Consider the following 22,826-nt stretch of genomic DNA (forward strand, 5'->3'; position numbering starts at 1 on the left):
CCGTTAATGCCCTTTTACTACCCAATTCTGCCTTCTTAATGGGAGACAGAACAGAGCAAAAATTGCTTCAACTTCTGAATGTGAAATATCACAGGCATTCTTGAATATTCCTTTTATTCCTATGAAATAGGTTATAATTTATAAAAATACTCTGGAATTTATCGCATTAATACTAAATCACTCAATCTCTTTCATATTAGATGAAAAGGCAGCTCTATTAGAAGTCAGTTGAAAAATTTAATTTCATAAGAAAGTGACTTTTTATTAGCTATATTTTTAAATATGTTTCATAGTTTTGCACTTGATCATTAAACATTCAAATAGTGCATCAGTTCAGCTGATAATTTTTACTGAAGTTTTAAAAGAAAACAAAGTAGCACACACTTTCCTTAGGTATCAGGTTTAGTGAAAGATAATGATTGTCAGATTCCAAATTGAGTTTAAACACCAGGGGCTATAATTCTTCAGTATATTTATAATTACCATGACAACACATACGTCATTTCATGTGACCTTCCTAGTGGAGCTTAACATGCTAAACTATCAAAAATGTACTTGTTTCAGACCCATATTACTACCTAGAGAGGAAAAAAAAGATAAGCAAAATGCACGTGTGGATGATGAGTAAATGCGATAAAGTCCAGTCCCGAATTGTAGTTTAATCTCACAAAACCTTTCTAAAACTACCTAAGAGAATGCACATAGTCACAACCCTCCTTAGTCCATAGGCAGCCTTACAAAACTGAAGCAGTCAGTCAAGGGAAAGGAAATAATAAAACTAGGCAGGAGCCTAGTTATAAATAGTAGTTATAGTCGGTATTTTAGAGATAAAAGGAAACTAGAGAACATACAGTCTTTGCAAATACTAACTACTATATATAAAAAGATAAACAACAAGTTTCTACTGCATAACACAGGGAACTATATTTAATATCTTGCAGTAACCTAAAATGAAAAAAGGATATCAAAACAAACATATGTATGTTCATGTATGACTGAAACATTATGCTGTACACCAGAAACTGACACACTGTAAACTGACTATACTTCTATTAAAAAAAAGGGGGGATGGTTAAAAGTCTCTACTTTAAAATTATTACGTGCTGTAATCAGAGAAAACAGACTGAGAAACATACTGACAGCAAACATTATGGAGGGCTGAGTTTCCCAATCTGTAATGAAATACACATCGATTAAAAATGCTTAGACTCCAAGAAGTCAATGGAAAAAAGGCATAAGGATAAAATTCACAAAATAAGAATATAAATAATAACATTTTAAAGTGTGTAAAGGGAAATAAAATATCTCACATCTTCAGTTTCAACCTATCATTTTAAGCAGTTTTTTAATGAGAACATCCTTTGCCAGTGGGAGCATGCACTGATAAAATTTTTCTGAAAGACAAATTTGACAATATATACCAAATGTTTAAAAAATGGTTATACTTTTGATATAATAATTCTGTTTCTGATGATCTATTCTATGAAAATAATGTTCTAAGTAAATAAGACAAAATAATGAGAAAGATAATACAAAAAGATCTCAGAAAAAGCATCATTTATAACTAGGAAAATGTATAAACAAAAGAAATGCTCAACAACATGGCAATAATTATGGCAAATTAGAGTAAATATTATGAAAATTCTAATTTTAATGTCAATATACAACAGGATACAAATTATACATATGGAATAGTCTTATTTATGAAATAATATAGAAAGAAATAAGTAGTTAGTAAAAAAAGGAGGCTAGAGAATGTATAGCCCACTATCTACATTCTACAGACAATGAAAAAAGCCCTGGAAGGTAAAGTGATTCACAAGGACCCCTTAGTTAGCAGTCGATACAATAAGTTTGGAAATATAACTCATGTTCCAATGGGCCTATCTATTTTATGTTAAAGTTTGATCACTAGCATTGTAAGAATAAAAATTATGAGCAGAAACAAGAGTCAAAGAAAATTAACATCAGCAATGATGTATCAGAAGGAAAGAGTGGGGCATGAGAGAGAAGGGAGTGGAGATGTGTAAGATTACTGAAGCGAAGGATGCCTTAGCAACTCCCCAACCAAAATGATTATTCTCAATAAACTACAGATTCATTTCTTACTAAAATATATTAGATGGCTGACAATGCAGGGATTCAACAAGTGTGTACATGAGGAAAGTCAAATATTAAAATCAAATACGAGGAAAAACTGAGGCAATGTTACAGTATACATGAGACTGAGAAGATATAACTACTAAATTCATGATGGGAAAACCAGTGGAATTTGACTGACGTCTTTAATAGTATTGTATCAACATTCGTTTTCTGGTTTTGATAACTGTGGCATTATTATGTAAGATGTTACTAGCAGGAAAAATCGTGTGAGGGATATAAAAACTGTCTATGTTACTTTGTAATTTTTTCTATTTTTCAAATAAAAGTAGTTCAAAATTAATTTTTTTGATTTAATAAAATACATGGATTATCAGTTTTAGAAATGTATTGTTTTTAATATACAGAAGATGTCAAAGGGTAACTGTAGCATAATCTGTAGGAAAAAGGGAGATAGTTAAAATAGTGATATTAAGACCATGTTTTGTAACAATTTTGGTGCAGTAAGCTAAAAGAATCTTTACAATTCCACAGCAAATCCATAAAAAATATTAGTGCAGAATAATTCATCTAAGTAAGTGTATAGTACAAAACCATTCAAGGTAGGTCATGTATGCAACTACAGAAGAAAAACTTGATATGAAGCTGTAGAAGGAAATGAGATGTCAATTCAGAGAGCCTGGGAAAGTTTGACAGGGATGTCTTGGGTGTCTTAACTAAAAAGCTCATTTTTTATTAAAAATATTGCATACATTCAAATGAATCATGAGAATATGTAAAATTTATCAGATTCCTGAAAAGTCATCAAGGAAGCTCATTATTAGAACAATTTCAGTAAATACCAAAATCATTAAGAAAAAGTGATTGAACTTAATGTTCCTTATTTTAGAATAAAAAATTATCATTCTTCAATCACTCTTGGTTTTGTTTAACCAGTTGAATTATGATTTCTAAAGTCATGACAGCCAAATAAAAGGCCCAGTTCATTCATCTGATGGATATTCATTGCATAGCTGCTATATGCCAGGCACTGTTCTAAGCCCTAAGGATTTATCAATGAACAAGACACACAAAAACCTCTGACATCTTGAAGCTTACATTCTTGTAGCAATATGACAAACAAGTGAAATATACCCAGGATAAGGACTAAAGAGAAAAAGTAACCAGAGCAAGGGGGTAAGGATTTGGGTGGGGAATACGCGTAGATGTGCAATTTTAGATGAGGTGGTCAGGAAGGGCTATCTGAGGAGGTGGCCTGTAGGACCTCTACGAGGTAAAGGAGAAAGGCATGGGGACATCTGATAGAAGGGCATTTCAGACATAAGGAACATCACATGCAAATGCCTGGAGCTGGAGTCATGCCCAGGGTGGGTGCTCTGGGGATGACAAAGAGAATATTGGAAAGGAGTCACAGGATATTATGGGTTATGTAGAGAAATAAACAACTTAAATGAACAGTATTTTCCCCTTAAGAATTTAAGAATACTTAGGTGAAACGTTTTTAAGGTGATTGCATGTAAATCCTCATGAATAGAACTAAGTGAGCCTTTATTATGACGTGTCCTTGTTTCCAGGCTCTTATTGGTGAGCATTAGGAGAGGCAGGCCCCAGGGGACCTGGAGTATCCATGAACTTTCCTGAGTGTGTGGAGCCCTAGGGCTTGACTGATTCTGATACTGAATAATTTCTACAGTTAGTCACACAGGCAGCTAAATCAAGGTGAACACAGGGTGGCTACTGTGGAATGGTTCACACCACAAGATGGGGAGAGTTGGAAACTTTCAGTTTGCAACATGTTGGCTGTTTGCTCAACAGGTCCTGATCCCCAGGCTGTGGGTCCCTCAGCACTGGCACAGCCCATTCCTCACCTAGCATCCATCCATCCGGGCCCATGACATTGCCCTGCAAGACATGGGGACTGGGACCAGTGCAGCAACTGATACTCTGTGCTGTGAGTAACAAACTACCTTAAATCTCATTCTCTACTTTTGGCACCTACGCAGTGGTGGCAGGTTTACTCCCTGCCAGCCTCTAGGACAGGGTTTCTCAACACTGGCACTACTGACATTTTGGACCTGGTAATTCTTTGTTGTGGGGGCTGTCCTGTGCACGGCACAATGTTGAGCAGCACTAGCCTCCGCCTACAAGCTGCCAGTATCACCTCCTTCTCCAGCTGTGACAATCAAAAGTGATTCCAGACATTACCAAATATCATATGGAAAACACAATTACCCCTGCTTTATGAAGCTGGAGTTCTACTTTGAAAATGAATGAAGTGGTATTTCTCAAATATTTTAAAGTCCATTTTGATTTCCCTAAATATGAATTTACTTGCCATCAAATGAAAAATTCTTTGCAATATTTTTTGGCAAAATTACTGATGAATATTAAATTAGGTATCTGTAGCTGGTAGAATAGTATTACAAACTACTATACTTTTTAAAATATACAGTCTGAGAGCAGATCAAATTTCATTGAAATTCTAGATATATAATATTCTTTAATAGGATAAATGCTAAACACCTCATGGCTAAACACTGTGATAAATATCTTGGAAATATTTTATCTCAAAATGGTATTTTTCATTATACGAGAACATCCCTAGATATAATTTTTAATATCAAAAAGGGTACATTTTGCTTTTTACCTGAAATAATAGTGAGCTAAATTTAATAATTTGAAATTTGAGACAAGTTACAAATACCCTAACAGCTAAAATACTAGGGTAATTCGCTGACTCAAAATGTGCACATTCTTCTTTGATGAACAGTAAAGGTTTATGAAAACTTGTTTCAGTAACAGAAATGAAACGGCTAATTTTGGAGCTGGGAAAACACTGCTATCCTGTGAAGGCAACCGTTTCATAACCAAAGAAGAAAACAGATGTGTATTAAAATATTTCATATCATTATCAGACCACTACCACCCAAATATACTAGTATCACTATAATATATTCATTTAAGTTGTCTAAATATTGCATAATACACTAAATGACAGCTAATTTGTTGTTAATAATATCTGAAAAAACCCAGAGCCAAAATACATATTTTGCATGTATTCTTTTCAATGGCATAGGAATAGTGAATCAAAAGTAAAAGTTAATAGATACAGAGGAAAGAAAGTTGACAGGTATCCCATTTAAGAAAGGTCTGAGGTATTCCTCATTCCTCTGATTTTTTCTTTTTTTTTTTTTCTTCCTGATGGTGGGGGCAAAAGGTATGAGGACACACAATATAGTTTCTGAGTACAGGTGTGAGTCTAAAATAAACTTGATCTGAGATAAAAGCTACCATATGCTACTTTGCCTTTATAAATCTGGGAAATAAATGTACTTATTTTAATAATAAAATATCTAAAAGAGTTTAGGGTTTTTTCCCCCTCTTTTATCCATATACTAAACCTGTGTTTTCACAATGTTTTCTAATATATTTCTCTAAGATATTACCTGTTTTGTTCACTGGTGCATCTCCAGGTCTTAGAACATTACCTACATATAACATGATCTCAATAGGTATGAGTTGTCTGAATGAGTAAGTGAATGACTCACCATCACCTCATGACTAATTCCAACTTTCCTTCCAATGACATACAAGACTTCCACAATTACTTGCAACTAACCTCTTTTATAAGCCCCATGATCCAAGCATCTGTGCTGGATGATACTATCTTTAGTTAATCAAGGTGCTTTTCTGGAGAAAACATGGACTTCTGTGTCAGAGTAAAAGTAGTGTATACCTTCTGGTTACCTTTCATTTTAGTCTTTGTAAAATTTTTTAAACTACGACTTCCCCTTTTTTGGTCATTGTGAAGATAAAATGAAATAACATAAAAAGCACTTACAAAACACACTATTTAATAAATGTTAGCAATGTTAGCCCATTTCCCTGCTCCTATAAGCATATTTTACTTTCTCATCTCTGTGCTGTTTTTACTTCCTTTTCTCTCTCTTGTTGCATTTTTCCGATTTTCTAAATCATTTACATCTTTTCAAGGCCAAAAGAGTATTCTATCTGCTACACAAATCTTCTCTTATTAGCCCTGTGAAATCTGTCTGTCCTCTAAACTCCCTTAGTACCATATCCCATCCCATTCCTGACACTCACCACTTACTGCCTTGTTAAGTTTACTGAAGTGTGGACAAGCCAATGTTTCCACTTGTCTCTATAGAACAGGAGGGCAGGATAGAAATATAATCTATGCTTGAAACCCCTAGTAGAGATCAGAACTAAAGGCTTGATAAACATTTATAAAACTAAAGGAAATGAATGACTCAAATGAATGTAAGCACTATGAATCTGGGTGTAGGAAGGAAATAACGGGGGATTGAGAATGTGTGGCTAGCTTATTCACTCCAGAATACCAGTGAAGAATACTTATTGTTTCATTATCATTCTCATAATTTCAGGGAGTGCCAAATACCTAGAAGAAAAATTAAATCCTTAACTACTAGGTCCTTAAAAATATTTAAATATTTTGAACTACAGAAAACACCTTGTTTTTTTATAGATACCATCCACAAATAATCGAATCAGAGAGAAAATCACACATATGAACACACACAGATTTTCATATGGAGACATATCACTTAATCAGGCTAAAGATATACCACACCCCACTGTTTGGCATATGCCACCACTGTTCTCAGGAGCATTAAATGCAAAATTTGGAGACTTTCTTTTAAATAAATACCTTGGATGATAAAATATTACTACTTTAAAAATGCTATGTGATGAAAAATTCAGTAAGAAATAAAACAATTTCCTCTCTTGTAATCCCTAATGTTGGATGTGCTAGAGAATTTATAATGTCACAATGCAAGGATAGGTAAGTGATATTCAATAAAGAATCATTCATATTCTGCTACTACATCATCTCCTAATTCAAAGAGAAAGAACTCTATTTAAGAAAAAAAGCCCTCATGAAAACATAAAAGAAAGACATTCAGTGCTATGAAGATTTGGGAAAAGGGCTTAACAGGCAAAAAATAAACTCAAAAGAATATCCATTTGAGAGGTAAGATGAAAATTTATGGCTATTCTTTTTTTTTTTTTTTTTAAAGAAGCCACCTATGTTTAAAGCAACCAACTCATATTAATGTGAACAAAAATGATCACAGTTTCACTAATTGCATTTTTCTGCATGCTTACCCATAATTGCATTTCTTTGCTTTGGAAGAGCTATTTTCTTTTAAATTCTAACTTAAGACATAAATTAATTTCATGTTGCACATATTTTAAAAGGACAGTCAGATGTGAATATAATAATTCACATGGCCCTCCCTAGAGGTAATCACCATTGTTTATCAATCTTATCAAAAACATTAATATGCTTATATAAATTGGATTATCCTGTCTGCAAAATTTTTTTTTTTTGCTCATGTTGTTTATATATCAGTGTGTCTGGGAGTTTAGTTCATATAAGTATATATGGCTCTACATGCATTTTAATTGAAATATAGTTGACATGTAATATTACATTAGTTTCAGGGATACAACAGTGACTTGACATTTACACACATTACAAAGTGATGATCATGCTAAGTCTAATAGCCACCTATCCCCACATAAAGTTACTATATTATTGAGCGTATTCCTTATGCTGTATATTACATCCCTATGACTTGTTTATAACTGAAAGTTTGTCCCTCTTACTCCTCTTTACATATTTTCTCCTCCTGCACAAATCCCTCTTCTCTGGCAGTCGCCTGTTTATTCTCTGTATCTATGAGTCTTTTCATTTTATGTTTGTGCATTTGGTTTTCTTTGATTCCACATGTAAGTGAGATGATACAGTGTCTGTCTTTCCCTCTCTGACTTATTTTACTTAGCATAATGCCCTGAAGGTCCATCCATGTTCTTGCAAGTGGCAAAAATTTTATTTTTCTTTATGGCAGAGTATTATACATATACATACTTAATCCATTGATCTATCCATCTTCTTTGTCCATTGATCTATTGATAGACATTTAGGTTGCTTTCATATCTCAGCTACTGTAAGTAATGCTGCAGTGAACACTGTGATGCATGTATCTTTTTGAATCAAGTGTTTTTGTTTTTTCTGGTAAATACTCAGAAGTTGAATTGCTGGATCTGCAGTAGTTTTATTTTTAAAATTTTGAGGAGACTCCATACTGATTTCCATGGTGGCCACACTCATTTACATTTCAACCAACAGTGTATGAATGTTCCCTTTCCTCCACATCCTTGCCAACACTTATCTGTTATTTTTTTTTATTATAGCCATTGTGACAGGAGTAAGATGACATCTTGTGGGTTTGATTTCCACTTGACTATTAGTGATGTTGAGCACCTTTCCATGTATCTGTTGGCCATTTGTCTCTTTTGGAAATATGTCTAGTGAGGTCCTCTGCTGATTTTTAATAGGTTTTTTTTTGATGTTTAGTTATATGAGTTCGTTATAAATTTTGGATACTAACCGCTCATCAAATATATTGTCTGCAAATATCCTCTCCCATTCATTAGGATGACTTCTCATTTTGTTGATGGTCTCCTTCTCTGTGCAAAATGCTTTTAGCATTTTAATATTTTTTTCATCTCTTTTTTATAACAGATTTTTTTCTGATAGTGTGATACACTAACCAATCTTTCTTTTTTGCAAAGTGAAAAGTCCCATCACTACTATTTATTTTTAGTTAAAATATAATACAAAATGAGCTTACTGAAAGTAGAAAATATTGAAATCTTTTTGCAACAGGTGAAATTACTTTATGTGTCAACTATGGATGTTTAAAAGCATCACAAGGGATTCACATGTATTCCCAAGTAGAACTCAGCTAGTTTTAAAAACTGATTCTAATGCTGTGGTGAAGGAAGTTAAAGCAGTCTTAAAAATATTTCAGTGCTGTTCTTCAAATTCCCTTTGTATGAATGAATTAGAGACATGCAGAATTGGGCTTTACTCTGGAGGCAGAAAGGTGCCAAAGAATATCAAAACAGCTAATAATAAGAGAAAGACCAATAATCTACAAGATTGCAACTTCTGTTGAGTCCAAATAAAAGCTGGGATCCCAAGGCAACAAGATGTAAAGAAATCAGAGTGACCAGCCTCGTCCAGTAAAAACAGAACGCAAGATGATTTGTACCTTTTCCAGAGCATAGGAGGAAGAGGCAACGGCCATAAAAGTAGTCTTTTACAAAAGCTCAACTAGTAAAAGAATTTTTAAAACCAAGTGTGATTTAATGTGAGAAACCCTGACCCAAGGATTCCTTTCACTAAGTTTACAAGAGAAATAGCAACGGCACAGCAAGAGAACTGAGAGACAGCCCGGCATGTCTCACGCACATGAAACCCAACCTAGCCCAGACGTTTCCCTCACGCAACTACTGGGGAAGGGGGAGGCGACCTTCCCGCTTCCAGAAGGAAGACAGATCTGCTGCCTGTGAGGGAGGTATAGAATCAAAACTCATCTGCCACTAGCAAAGGGCAGAAAATCTTCTCTTCCCCAAAGCTAAAGTGAGCTGCAAAGATAAGCTGCCATGGAGGGAGGCAGAAGCCACGTGACTCTGAGAGACGGGTAAGAAACATCCCTAGTCCCACCACAAGTTGGTGGACTCACAACAAGAAACACTAGTCTAACGCTTGGAGAAAGACAAGAAACTCTACTGCCAACGGTGCAAAACAAAGGCACAGTGACACTGGGAGAAGAGTAGCAGCAAAGCTGTTTGTCCCTGGGGGAGGTACAATAAAGCTGTTTGTCCCTGGGGGAGGTACAATAAAGTTGTTTGGACCCATAATCATGGGTTGATACAAAAACCAGATATTTGCTGCCCTGGGGCACAGAGCAAGAGATTATCTCTTGCCCAATATCTCCCAGAGATACACGGCAGATACTGGCTGACAGGGGAGGTGATGCACAGAAAAACCCATCTCCAAAGCCCAGAACCACAGAATCTAGGACCAAAGGCCAGACCAAGAGAACAGAGAGGCCCTCATTCAGACTCTACGAGCCTCCCAGTTATAAACAGATCACATTAGCTGACAATTAAGGAGAGGACAAGAGTATGCAGCAATACCCTTCAGAGAAGCAGCCATGCAGGGATTACTGAGAGCTGAAGATGGAACACACATACTCCAGGATACACTACGCACAGAGTAGGCTCAGCCCATCACTGGAAGAATCTGAAAGATTTGGTTCACCAAAGGTACCTATAAGAACAAACTCCAATCCCAGATCAACTACTGAACAGATCAACCAAACTCTTCACACTAAAACACTGGCACAAGAAACGTACTCATTATCTCCAGTATAAATTTCACTTATTTAAATCTCTAAGGTTTTCCTACATACACTATTTGAAATTCAATAAATAATTATGAGAAATACATAAACCAAAAAAAAAAAAAAAAAAAAAAAAGACAAACAACTCACTGAGACAAACTGGTCAACCAAAGAGTTCAAGCTGTAAATAGAATCAGATCTTTAGATGACTTTGATGTGGAGACCTTCAAATTTAAACAATGAGTTATCTACATGCACCTATCACCATGGATCAAATGAAAAAGCCTGATGATATACTGTGTGCCAAAGAGAAGGCAGAGCAACTGGAACTCTCACACCTTGATGTTGGGAAAGCAAAATAACCCAACCACTTTGAAAAACATTTTGAACAAAATGAAGAGTTTGACAGTTTCTTATAAAGTTATACATACACGTACCATATTAACAGGCAATTCACTTTTAGAAATGAAAACACATGTCCACATAATGTACTGTATACAAATGTTTGTAACAGCTTTCCTCAAAATTGACCAAACTTGAAACAACCCAACTGAACACCAACAATAAAAGTTTTGTGTTACATCCAACAGTATAACACAACCCAACATGAAAAAAAGAACGAACGTCTGATACACTGAACAACAACAACAAAAATCTCAAAAATTATATAAGTAAAGCAAACCAAACTCAAAAGCTATACATGATATGATTAAATTTTTCTGACATTTCAGAAAAAGTAAACTACAGAAAAATAAATCAGATAAGAACAGAAATCAGATCAGTGGTTGTTAGGGACTAAGGGACTTTTCAGGGTGATGGGAATATTCCAACTTAACTGTGTTAGTGGTTACTCAACTGGATACATTATAATGTTTACTAACTTAAAAAAAAGGTGAATTTTGCTGTATGTAAATTATTAAGTAATAAACATGATTTTTAAAAATGCGATTATAAAAACAGCTAGAATTTAATGGAAGAAAAATACAGGTGTTTGGAGTAAAAATTGCAGCCACTTTTGGATAGAACAAAAAAGTACCAGTTAATTCACCATTTGGTCAGGGAAAAGAAATGAGAAGATCAATTACTTAAAGATTTTTGTCTATGTGGTATCAGATGACAAATCTGACTGACATTTAATCTAAGACTTTTGAATTTAAATGCAGTTAAATGTATCTGGCAAAAGTTGCCATAAAATAAATCTGTGATGGATCAAGTGTAGAATGTATATCCTCCTGGCGAGGTGCTTTAGGTTCCTCTGTCTGGAGTATAATCTCCATAACCTAACTTGGTCAATTCACAACTCATGACTGTGGCATCCAAAAGTAACATACTTTTCTTTGGGGCATAAGATAAAACAGTATAAGCAGTGGAAACTGATTAATAGGAAAAACTGTATGACTTCTGAGGCATGGTGAATGAGCAATCTTTTTTCATCCATCTTGACAACCAGTACTGGTCTGAGACTGGAAATAATAATAATAATAATTTTTATGTACAACCTTTATATATTTTGTCATTCTGAAGACTTTGTACAGAAAATTAATTCAGATGATATTGTTTACAGACCAGGAACGCAGTATTTTAGAAAACATGCCACATCTGGTATTCTTTACAAATGTAAAGGACAGGCAGCGCTGACACCTGAGTCGTTGCAGCTGGAGGACAGGGTAGGAGGTGAGAGGTGCTCTTTCACCTCATGCCTAGTGACGGCACCGCCACGAGCCCCGGGAGCTCTTTGGCGTGCGCTCATGTTGCTGGTGTTGTTTACACTTCTTAATTTGTACAGACTCAGTTCTAAGCCTTGCAAAATCATTATTTTAAAGTTAAAAATTAGGAATCTTGTTTATATTACAGTCAGATAAAAAAAACTGAGTATAAAGGTGAGTAAAAATACTATTTGTTGCCATCTATACATTTAAGTAAATTTTCAAAATAGTCTTACCTTTGCTTTTCTTCTATTTCCTTTCCCAGTGTCATTTGGACCACTGTCTAATGACTATTAGAACATCCTGCAATTTGATCACTTTTGCAGGATCAGGAGTGACAGTAACTCCCTGTGACATTTGTAACGGGATGTTAAAGTGTTGCACAGAAGCCAAAATAATTTAAAAAATCAAAGTAAATATGAGGGAAAAAGTCCTCTTATTTTACAATCAACTAGGTCAGAATTATTTCTACAACTCTTAAACATCTCAACCGGATCAACGGTGTAAAGAGAAATACCATGTAAAGAGGGGAGGGTTTCAGGAGACTTCTTTGAAGACAGATAATGCTGCTGTTCTGTTAGTACCTAATCCCCAACCATCAGTCTCCGAAGGTGGCAGAAAAGCGAGAATGAAAGGGTACTTTTTACCTCAAATCTAATGAACGAGCTTCAAAGGGACCGCTAAGAGATCTTTGAATTGTTAGTTTTTTCCAAATATACACAACTCACGACTTGAGAAAGTCTCACATCTGAAAAAGCTAACGTGGACTCTGGTGGCAGAATACTTAGTGGTGGTTGATTTGTACAGTATCTACACTCCCAGAGTTTATTGGGACATTGGGACAGAAGGTTTACAAATAATTTCATGGACCAAATGTGGATCACACAGGACAGTATGTTGGTTTAGGGATGTCTTCAGTCCAGCGGTTATAGGGAATGCAAACAAGAAGATGGACATGAATCGGTTATTTAGGGATGCAAAGTTACAAGCACAGAGTTTCATGTACCTTGGCCAAGGGAAATGAAACTAGAGAACTCTAGCAGAAAACCTCCAAATAGCTTGCACATGCACACACAGACACAGAGACAGACAGACAGACAGATAGACACATACAAACATACACACAACCCTCAGGAGAGTAATTTTAAACATCGGTCAGGCTCAGAGATAGGTCAGCTTATAATGGAACCAGTTCCCTTGCTATCTCTTTATCAGGCCTTACCAACCTTACCCCTTTTCTTCTCTTCCTACCAATGTAGAGAAGTGCGTGGGCACTGGAAACTGACTAGCAAGCTGGGAGGGATGACAAGGACAATAAGGGCAGGGCAGAAAAAGAGAATGAACTAAATGTGCCCTCCCTTCCTTTTCCCAGGCTTCTAGCCAAAAGATAACACAAGTGGGGAGGCAGGGAAGATGCGATGACACCTTGAAGTCAGAATTATGATATAAACATGTATATATGGTGGAGTGGGCATTCTAATTACCAAATGGAGGCTGCGTTTCTGACAACACGACTGGGAGGTCTGGCTGCTGCCTAGCTGTTAGCAGAAAGGACTGGGATTTGACCAAGTTTTGCTGTGGGGTAGGAACATTCACTCTACTGAATGAATTTTAAAAGTCAGTAGGAGGCAAAAGTAAAGTTACCTTTTAGGTAAGTCAGAGTCACATTATTTGACATATGTGTTGCACAGACAATGACTACCATCACTCCCCTAAAATCCTCTCATGACCCCTAGTCTCATGGGCAAGTTCAAGGGGAAGTTCAGCTGGCTTTGTGGATATTAACTGTCCCCACAATTTGAGCTAGCATTTCCTTATTTTAGAACCCCCATAGTAAAGTCTGCCAAAACTGATTTATCAAACTTTTTTCATCAGAAATTTGCAGTACAAGGACAATTAAGCAAAAGTACAATTATAGTCAAGGATTATAATATTAGTCATAGGTTAAAAAATGATTTCCAAGTGATTTCCAAAGTAACAAAGATTACGTAATGCTAAGAATAATTAACTAAGTTAAACGTATTTCTTTAATTTTAATTCATGCTAAAACTAGACATTTCTTTAAAGTGTGCAAAAATCCTACTGAGCAGAATGTTTATTAATGTAGCAATCATCTTTGTAATAATACTTCAATGGTTCTTTGGAGATTACTGAGTATTTTCACATTTTATCTTTTGAACTTACCAGCAATTAAACAATAGACTTCTTTATAGCAGCTTCTAGGGCTATCCTGAGCTCATGTGTGTAGGTGTGTGCACGCGTGTGTGTATTATGCAGTGTTTGCACATGCCTGTGTGTGTATATACGTCTATGTTGGGTAGAAACAAATACATGTTTCTATAACCCATTCATGTTTGCTATAACCCATTAGCCATGTGAGCCATTCCATTGTTTTTTATGATAATATATTTTAGAACCCAGCTTTCAATCTTCTCATATCTATATCAAGTTTTCAGACAGAAAGATATATACTGGCTTAAAGTTTGTTTGTTTTTTTTTTTTTCTAAATGTCAGACTTCATGAGAAACATCAAAAATTATGAGAAATATACAAATTAAATATAAAATTGAACCAATGCTATCAGGACTCAAATTCCAGCAAATTCTGGGGAAACAGCTTATTGATAGTCAACAAGAGTCAGTTTGTGCAAACAGCCTCTAACCTTGCTACTCAGCAGGGCGGCAATATCCATTAAGTTCTCTAGAGTTGCAAACCCTTGCAAATCTCTTCTTAACAGTTTTAATTACGAAATGTCTCATGACTGACAAATGTATTCATTATTTCCTTAATGGTTGGTGAGAGTCTACATCTCTCAGTCTTCAGAGCTTTTCTTTATGAAAAAGTAAGAGTTAAAGTAAAAAAAAAAAAAAGAGAGAGAGACTGATATTCACCTGTAATGTAATAGCAGAGCATAAGGGCTTGTTCTTAACTTTAAAATGTTTTGTAAGGCATAATGACTATTTAATGTTCATGGGAACTTTCTAACATAATTCATGAATGATATCTTAACAAATTTCTTTCATCAACTGTAACACTCGAACTTTATGAGACACTAGAAGTTCCTAGAGAATTATATAATGGAGAAGGTCACTGAAATTCAAGAACAAATGGTGATCTCTAGGTGCAGAAAATGATATTCTTACTCTCAGGTAAGTGTCATTTGGCAATGTATCACATCCTACAATCTTCTGTGAGTGACCACCTTAGTAGTGATTAGAATAGAGGACTGGAAATATTTCTGGCAATCTGAAGTGGGTCTTAATTTGGTGATCACATGTGTGTGTATGTGGTGGCAGTGCTGGTGCTGGTTAGATTAGTATTACAATGATGAACTTTGATCAAATAATTAATCACGGCTCAGGTATAATGCCATACATTTCAACACAAAATTGGAAGAACTATTGGACTCTCAAATCCCTGGGGGGGAATATGGAGATGCTGGGGGTGGGACTGAGCCAAAGAACAGGGTTTAACCCTGCAGATGCTGGACAAGTAATCACATAAATAGAACACTACCATTTAATAGTAGGTCAACAGATTATCTTTAGACATGTCACTTGGAGAAGATGTTTGGCAGAGAGGCTGCCTCCCCGTCCTCCTGGCTATAATTTTATTCATATTAAAAAAAAGAGAGCCTATCTTGCATGCTGCCCAAAGTTATTCATTGTCCTCTAACCGCAGGGAACCCCTAAGTATTTTCAGTTAAAGGAAGACTCTGAGGTGTGGATTGTGTACTTACTCCAGATCTCAATCACCCACCACAGGAAACAGACAAATTCAGTTAACAAAGTGATTAAGAGCACAGGCTTTGCACTAGTTCCTGTGGCTATTGTAACAAATTACCACGAACTTGGTGACCTCAAGTCTATAGTTTAATTATACGATCTATTGAAACTACTGTTTCAGCTATACATAGCTGTAGGCATTAATAACTTTCAAATTCAGGAAAAAATCCTTTAGTGTTTTTTTTTTAATACTTTAAGGATATGAAACGATATGAAAGATTATTTTAACATGTCTTCTTTTTGGAAATATGTATCCTAGTAGAATTAATTTATACAGCTTAAAAACAAGTACTGCACTAATAGAATATATGCAACCATAAATTGAATACTAAGTTATCATTTTTATATTTTTTCTTTTCTGCTGCAAGTTATAATTCATTCTGAAACATGAAACATGAATCTTTGACAAGACATCCAAGAAGATAAACATAAATACAATCTTATAAAGAGTATCTATCTTGTTCTCTTAGAGAGAGGTAACAGTTTCATCTGGCAAAAATTCTTACCAAAGCTGTTGTCCCAGAACCATACCCCTGCCACTCCCTCCAGATAAATGTGCAGAAAACCACAACTAACTGTACCCTCTAGCTGTGTTCAAAGCATAGGAACAAGAGTTTAACTATAAGAAAACTAGTGCAAGCTGGCTCAACATCAAAGATAGACAAACATTGCCCTGCACCTCATTACCGTCTCACTGTAAGAGGAAGATCTCTGCCTGTTCATCCATGATGTGCAACCTGCTTCTGACTCAGAGGCCAAAGGACCACACAAGGACAGAAGAGAGGTGGGACCCCAGTTCCAGGAAGAAGCTACCTATTCCCAGAAAACCAATGCATATGGTTCCCCCTCAATACCCCTGCCCTTAAAACCTTGCCTTAATCGTCCCCTGAGCAAGAAGTTACTTTGTGAACCAAGTTCCCACTTCTCCATTCTCTGGCCATTGAAAAAAGCTTGCACTGCTTCAGTCTCAGCTTTGGTTTCATTTCCTGGCTGCGCAAACCAGAACGGAAAAGGAAACTTCCACACCGAGGCAGGGATCTCGGCTGGGCTAGGGGTCAGGTGGGGTCCACACAACTTTATTTGGTAACAGAATGACTAATTTAAACTATCTGTCCACTCGGTTGATTTTTGCCTCCTGTTGATATAGCTTCTTTTACTTTCTACCACAGTATCTCACTTAATTTTTGGGGGGGCACTTATTATCTCTTCATTTATGTGTTTATTTACTATCTATCTCCTGCTATTTGGATATAAACTAAGTATGAAGCTTTGTCCTCTTACTGCAGCATTTCCATCACCTAGAACAGTGCCAGGCTCAGAGAAGGCATTCAATGAATATTTACTGACTGGACAAATAAATCAAGTAATTAATTAAAAGAAATCAACAGTATAAATTTTACCAAAATTTTGACAAAAATTCTCAAGAGTTAAAAATAAAGACGGGTAAATGTTTTGTCCTTATAGAAGCCTATTTTTATGAAATCACTAATGTCTTCATTTAATAGTTTCAGTAATTATCGAGCTACATGTAAGTACCTCAAATGGACAATTTTTCTCTCTCATTTATTTAACTATGTACTGTTTCAGCCCACAAGATGTACACAAAGCCTCTAAGATATATCACATTTAGGAGGTTTTCAATAAAATTCTAAGCGAGAAAACAGAATCAGAGAATGAATAGAGGTGGGTTTTTTTTTTTTTTTTTTTGAAATGCTGGCTCTTTTTTTCTGTATTGAAAGGATCTGAGTTTACACAGAATATGCCCAAGATATTTACGTAAAAACTGAAAAATCTTTATGCCTTTTCAAACCATACCAATTTAACTAAGACTCAGAATTCCTACTAAGCTTACCAAATCATTTGTCAAAACAAGTATTACCTCTCAGTCTTCAGGTTAGATGGCAGACACACTAGTTAAATGAGTGAACACACACAGAAAACTTACCTATTCTGACTCCAAGAAACACAGGTTGTCATTTGCCAAATGTAAGTTCTGTTCTGACACTTTAATCTTGCAGCATAATGTCTATTATTATTCTCCTTACCGGCAAGAAACAAAATAAACTAATAAAAAGACATTAAGCGGTCCTTTGTATAAGGTTATTAAAATGTTAAATGTATGTCAGGTGTGGAAATCTACGAAATGTTTTCATAACCTTCATCCTGTCAAAGCAACACTGTACAGACATGTCTGGCAGTCAAGGGGCTATTAGAGTCCACCTCCGTTGCTGTGGTAGAAAGCAAAGAACCCCAATGTCACTGATACTGTTATCAGTTAGGATTATTAGCTGGAACATTTCAGTCACCATGAGAACTGACATTTTTTGAAAAGAAACCAAGAACCCTCTATATTACATTTCAGTCCCTCTTGAAAACGTCTAGGTCCAAATTAGAGCAATCCAAATGCATCTACTTAGAATGTGCAAGTTCATCGTCCTTCTAAAATTGCACACTTCGTATCATCTGATAGCACATTACAGAAAAAAGGAGGCAGACAGTTCCTGCCACATCCATTTTAAAGTACAAATCTTAACTCCAGTTAGACACTCTTGGCGTTAAGTCATGGTGGATTTATATTGCCTTAATCAGTAAACTATATAAAAAGACAAAAGCAGGGGTATTTTTCATTTTAGCATTTCATCTGTCAGTCGTTAAAGGTGTACTTTTTATCATTAAAGTCTTCACTCAAAGCACACCTGAGTTGAATGAATAATCTTCTTATGCTGCCCCCAATTCCTCTAAAAGACAGTAGAGACCATCCTTCATTACCACTCATGCCGTAAATAATTTTAGTCTATTTCTCTGCTTTTATTGTCTCTCTTTCCTCTTTCTGATTCACTGTATACTCCACTGCCAGATTGATTCTCCTAAAATATTTGTATTCACATTTTTCTTTGGATCAAAAGCATTTCCTCTTACCCCTCCAGGATTTTATCCAAGCTCCTTCACCTCTCATTTAAGGTCTTTGGTTTCACCACCTCTTGGGACCCACGTGTCCTCTGTCACTATCACCTGTAAACTAAATCTCCAGTAACGGTCCACTGAATGTTCCCCTCATCTTCCTTCTGGAGCATCTGCTTTCTTGGGGTTTTGTCTTTCTTATTTTTCTCATGGAATTCCTGGTGCTGGAGTATCCTCCTCTCCCCTTTAACATTCTTCCTTTAAGAACCAGATCAAATATCTCCTCCTTCACAAAAAAGTTCCTTGAGACCCCCCACAAAGTGACATCTCTGTCTTCCTGTGTATTCTTATTACATGGACATTCTCCATTAATCACACATTTCTTTGGGCCCACTTTGAAATTAAATTAAATGCTGTTAAGCCTTTTTTTGTCTTTGGTGGGGGGTGTTTATATTATCTCCAAAGGTAGATTATAAACTCCTTGAAGGCAGTAACCATTTCCGAACTTTGTTTTTCCTAATCTCATAGCACAGAGAACTTCATATAATCAGCATGCAATTAATGTCCCTGAATCAAGGATTTTTAATTTATTTGAGAAGTAAGCAAAATGTGTATCTGAGGAAACTGAGGTCCAGAACCATCAGAAACATGTTGAAAAGTGACTGCAGCCAAGGGTTACTTTGCTTGATTATTAAAGATGTTTTCTATATTATTTTGTCCTTGATTGATTATTCTAAGTGAGGTAATTTATGAAATTCACTGATTTAATAAGGTATATGCATATATATTTACATATATGTATGTAACAAATATGTGTTTGTAAATAAAAAATAGGTATAAACAATTAAAGTTTCTTTGCAGATATCGACATCCTAAGGGCAACATTAAAGAACTCAATTTTAGAAACTTGTAAAGTAAGAAACAACATACAAGAATCATGATGACAATGGGGACATTGCTATTTTTAACGCACTGTAAGTAACGTGACTAATATTCTAGCGAGAACCAAATATTACAAAAGTCTCTAATGTCCTGTTAAATTTTATGTTCTACCATATAGCATTGTAAACATAATTGTAAATCTACATTTTCCATGAAGATGAATAGATAGCTCAATTTAATTCCTGCATTTACAATGTAGTGGACAACTACAAGTTTGATTTTACAATGAAGGTGTTAATAGGCGGGTATGTAGAAAACACATAGAAATAATGCTAGTGAAGAAAATGAAATTAACCAATATTTAAAAATCAACCATAACTTGGGTTCTGGTTAAAGTTAGTCTGACATCCATTGGATCTGTCCTTTTAAAGGGCTTTGTCCCTGGGCAGTTTGATGTCAGCGTTACACATTGTCACTTACCGTCTTTCAGGATGGTTTCTCGCTCTGTGCCATCTATCTTCTGACGGCCAATTAGGAAACTGGTGGTGTCAGCAAAGTAGATATAATTGGTTTCTGCATGAAAGTCTAAAGCACGAGGGTTTACCAGATTTTCTATAGGGATCATGTATTCATCAGCTATCTTGGTATTCAGGTCCATTCCTCTAACAATTCCTGGGCGTCCTTTCCCATAAAAGAGGAACAACTCATTCTTCGGTCCTGCAGAAGAAAGATTACAAACATAAACAACCAGTGCTGCCTAATCTTCTTTACGCTGCATAATGCCACTGTTTAATTAACTGGCACAATTAGCGGTTTTTTTAAATTCAATACCAAAAATTAAACTCTAAAATATGCCAAATGTATCTCGATGTAAGAAGGCCAGCTAATTGCATTACTTTAATTAAAATAGAAATTACTTCCGTGAATAAGTTATATTTAGTTAATTATTCTTTTGTCTGTAACTGTCTGTATAGCAAAAACATGACACATCATTGGATAACTTGTAACTGTAAAATGGACATTTATTAAAGCATCCGGCACATTTAATTTGACAATTCATTACAATCTGTTTAACACATCTGTAGATATTAACTGTAGAATTAATCATGTTTGACAATACTAAAAATTTCAGAGTATCTAAAACAGCCCCCTACTCCAAGTTTGCATCTACAGACTGTCAGAGGCAAACAGAAAGGAGCACACAGTAAATATATTACGGTTTGTCTAAACATGTGATTCATTTTTCTAAGTGAAATCAAATGCCAGTTACAGCAACACTCTTTCTTTTACATCTTAATTAGAAATGTTAGAGGTTGATGCTGACTGCCAGCAACTCTGATGTTCAATACAGCCCTTGTCTAAAACAGAACAAAACAAAAACAAAAAACCCAAAACAAAAAACTGTTTCCTGAGTTCAAATGCCAGAATCAAGGTGGCTTTTTCTACAGAACGAATGAACTACTTCAGACTTTGTATGAAAATACATGCAAGACTCTCCAATTGCTAGGGGTCCCTCTACTTAAGTCTAGATAATTTTTAAGAGAATATTTCATATGGAAAGGAAAACATACTGAGTTTTATTAATAAAACTGAGGAAAAACATGACTATTATATTTGTATAACCATACCGTAAGAGATTCTTAGTGAGGTAAAATAACTACATTATAAAAATTTGGAGAAAAAAAGGAAAAGAAAAAATAAGTAGTCACTCATAAATTCAACACCCTCAATATAAACTATATTATTATTTTATATATTTTCTTTCTCTTGTTTTCTTTTAAAATTAGTGTTAATGAATATTAAATGATATAAATATTCATAAAATTTTAATATATAAAGAATAAAAATAAAACAAATCTCATGGACCTAGCACAGATCTTGGAAATATTTCCAGAACATTAGAATGCATGCACATGCCCCAAACCCACCCTCCTTCCATCCCAGAGACGTCCAATATCCTGATTATTCTGCTTATTTTTTTTTTTAAGATTTGGCACATATGTTGTTTGTATTTTCTAACAATAGATTGTTTAATTTTGCAAGCTTAAATTGCATGTGTGAATTCTTCTGTGAGCTAGTTTTATTCTTACACTCCTGATACCCATCTATGGTTATTACAATCATTGTTCATTCATTTTCATTGCTGTATCATACTCCTTTGTGTGACGATGTCAAATTTAATTTGTCAAACTATTTTTCTAACGCATAGCTACTTATACAGAAAAGGATACAATTTTATATCCTGATTTTATTCTTAAATCTTAACATTAAAGTTTATGATCTACATTGATTCATCAGATTCATCAAGTCTCACATTCCTTCAGTATGATCATAACATATGCTGATTTACCAAACCATTCTCCAATTAGTTTTATCTTTTCATATTATAATACTGAGATATGCATTTTTTCCAACCTAGTATTTTATACATTTTCTTAGACGATCCCTTAGTATACACTTACAGAAATGGAATTCCTGGGTAAAGAATATTAACATTCCTCTTTTTCACTGACCTCACAGCATTTCAGTGTCTACCAACTTTCAAGAGTATTTTATTTTAAAATACTATTTTACATTATTTAAAAGTAGAACAGATTCATTAAAGAATTAAGTCCTGAATATTTCTTACCAACTTCATATGCATAGATACTTCTTGTAAAATTGGGATTTTAGGTATGTCTTTTAATATGTAACTTTAAAAAATTTAATGACATTTTCTTGTGCCATTAAAAAGCCTTCAAAACATTCTTTCCAATGTCAGCATCATGTTTCCTGCTAGGGAGGCAACATAACATAGTCAACCACCTACCTACTGTAGGATGTTCAGATTGCTTCTGGATTTTTGTTATTATACATATATTTATAATGAATTTCTTCAGACAAAAGTGGGATAATTTATTAAAGGATATTATCAGTTTTGTTTATCATAGGTGTTATCAAATGTCCTTCCAACGGTGCTACCAACTTCCCGTTCTATTAGCCATGTATAAAAAATCACTAGTTTCACCATACCCATTCTTGCTAACACTTAAATTATTGCTTTATTTTTTAACAGATGCTTTAATTGGTAATCGGTAAACCTGGTACTTCATTGGCTTAATGTACGTGCGTGTGCATGGGTGTACACGTTGTTTTATTCAATCATTTTTTTCAGCCATTCAGTACCTAAAGTTTCTTCTAGTGTGTTTTCCTGTACGGCAGACAATCAAAAA

General features: G+C 35.1%; 1 protein-coding gene across 4 annotated transcripts in view; it reads right to left on the reverse strand.

Moving 5' to 3' along the window:
• The window catches only part of LRP1B (LDL receptor related protein 1B), a 1,592,931-nt gene that overhangs the window by 685,749 nt on the left and 884,356 nt on the right, over nt 1-22,826 (reverse strand). For all 4 annotated transcript variants that reach the window (XM_064484732.1, XM_031451350.2, XM_064484731.1 and 1 more), the window contains exon 11: nt 20,095-20,331. In XM_064484732.1, the coding sequence (XP_064340802.1) occupies nt 20,095-20,331 (237 nt within the window). The remainder of the gene's footprint in view (nt 1-20,094; nt 20,332-22,826) is intronic.

The sequence above is a fragment of the Camelus dromedarius genome, chromosome 4, assembly GCF_036321535.1.
Source record: "Camelus dromedarius isolate mCamDro1 chromosome 4, mCamDro1.pat, whole genome shotgun sequence".
In the NCBI taxonomy this organism is placed as follows: Eukaryota; Metazoa; Chordata; class Mammalia; order Artiodactyla; family Camelidae; genus Camelus; species Camelus dromedarius.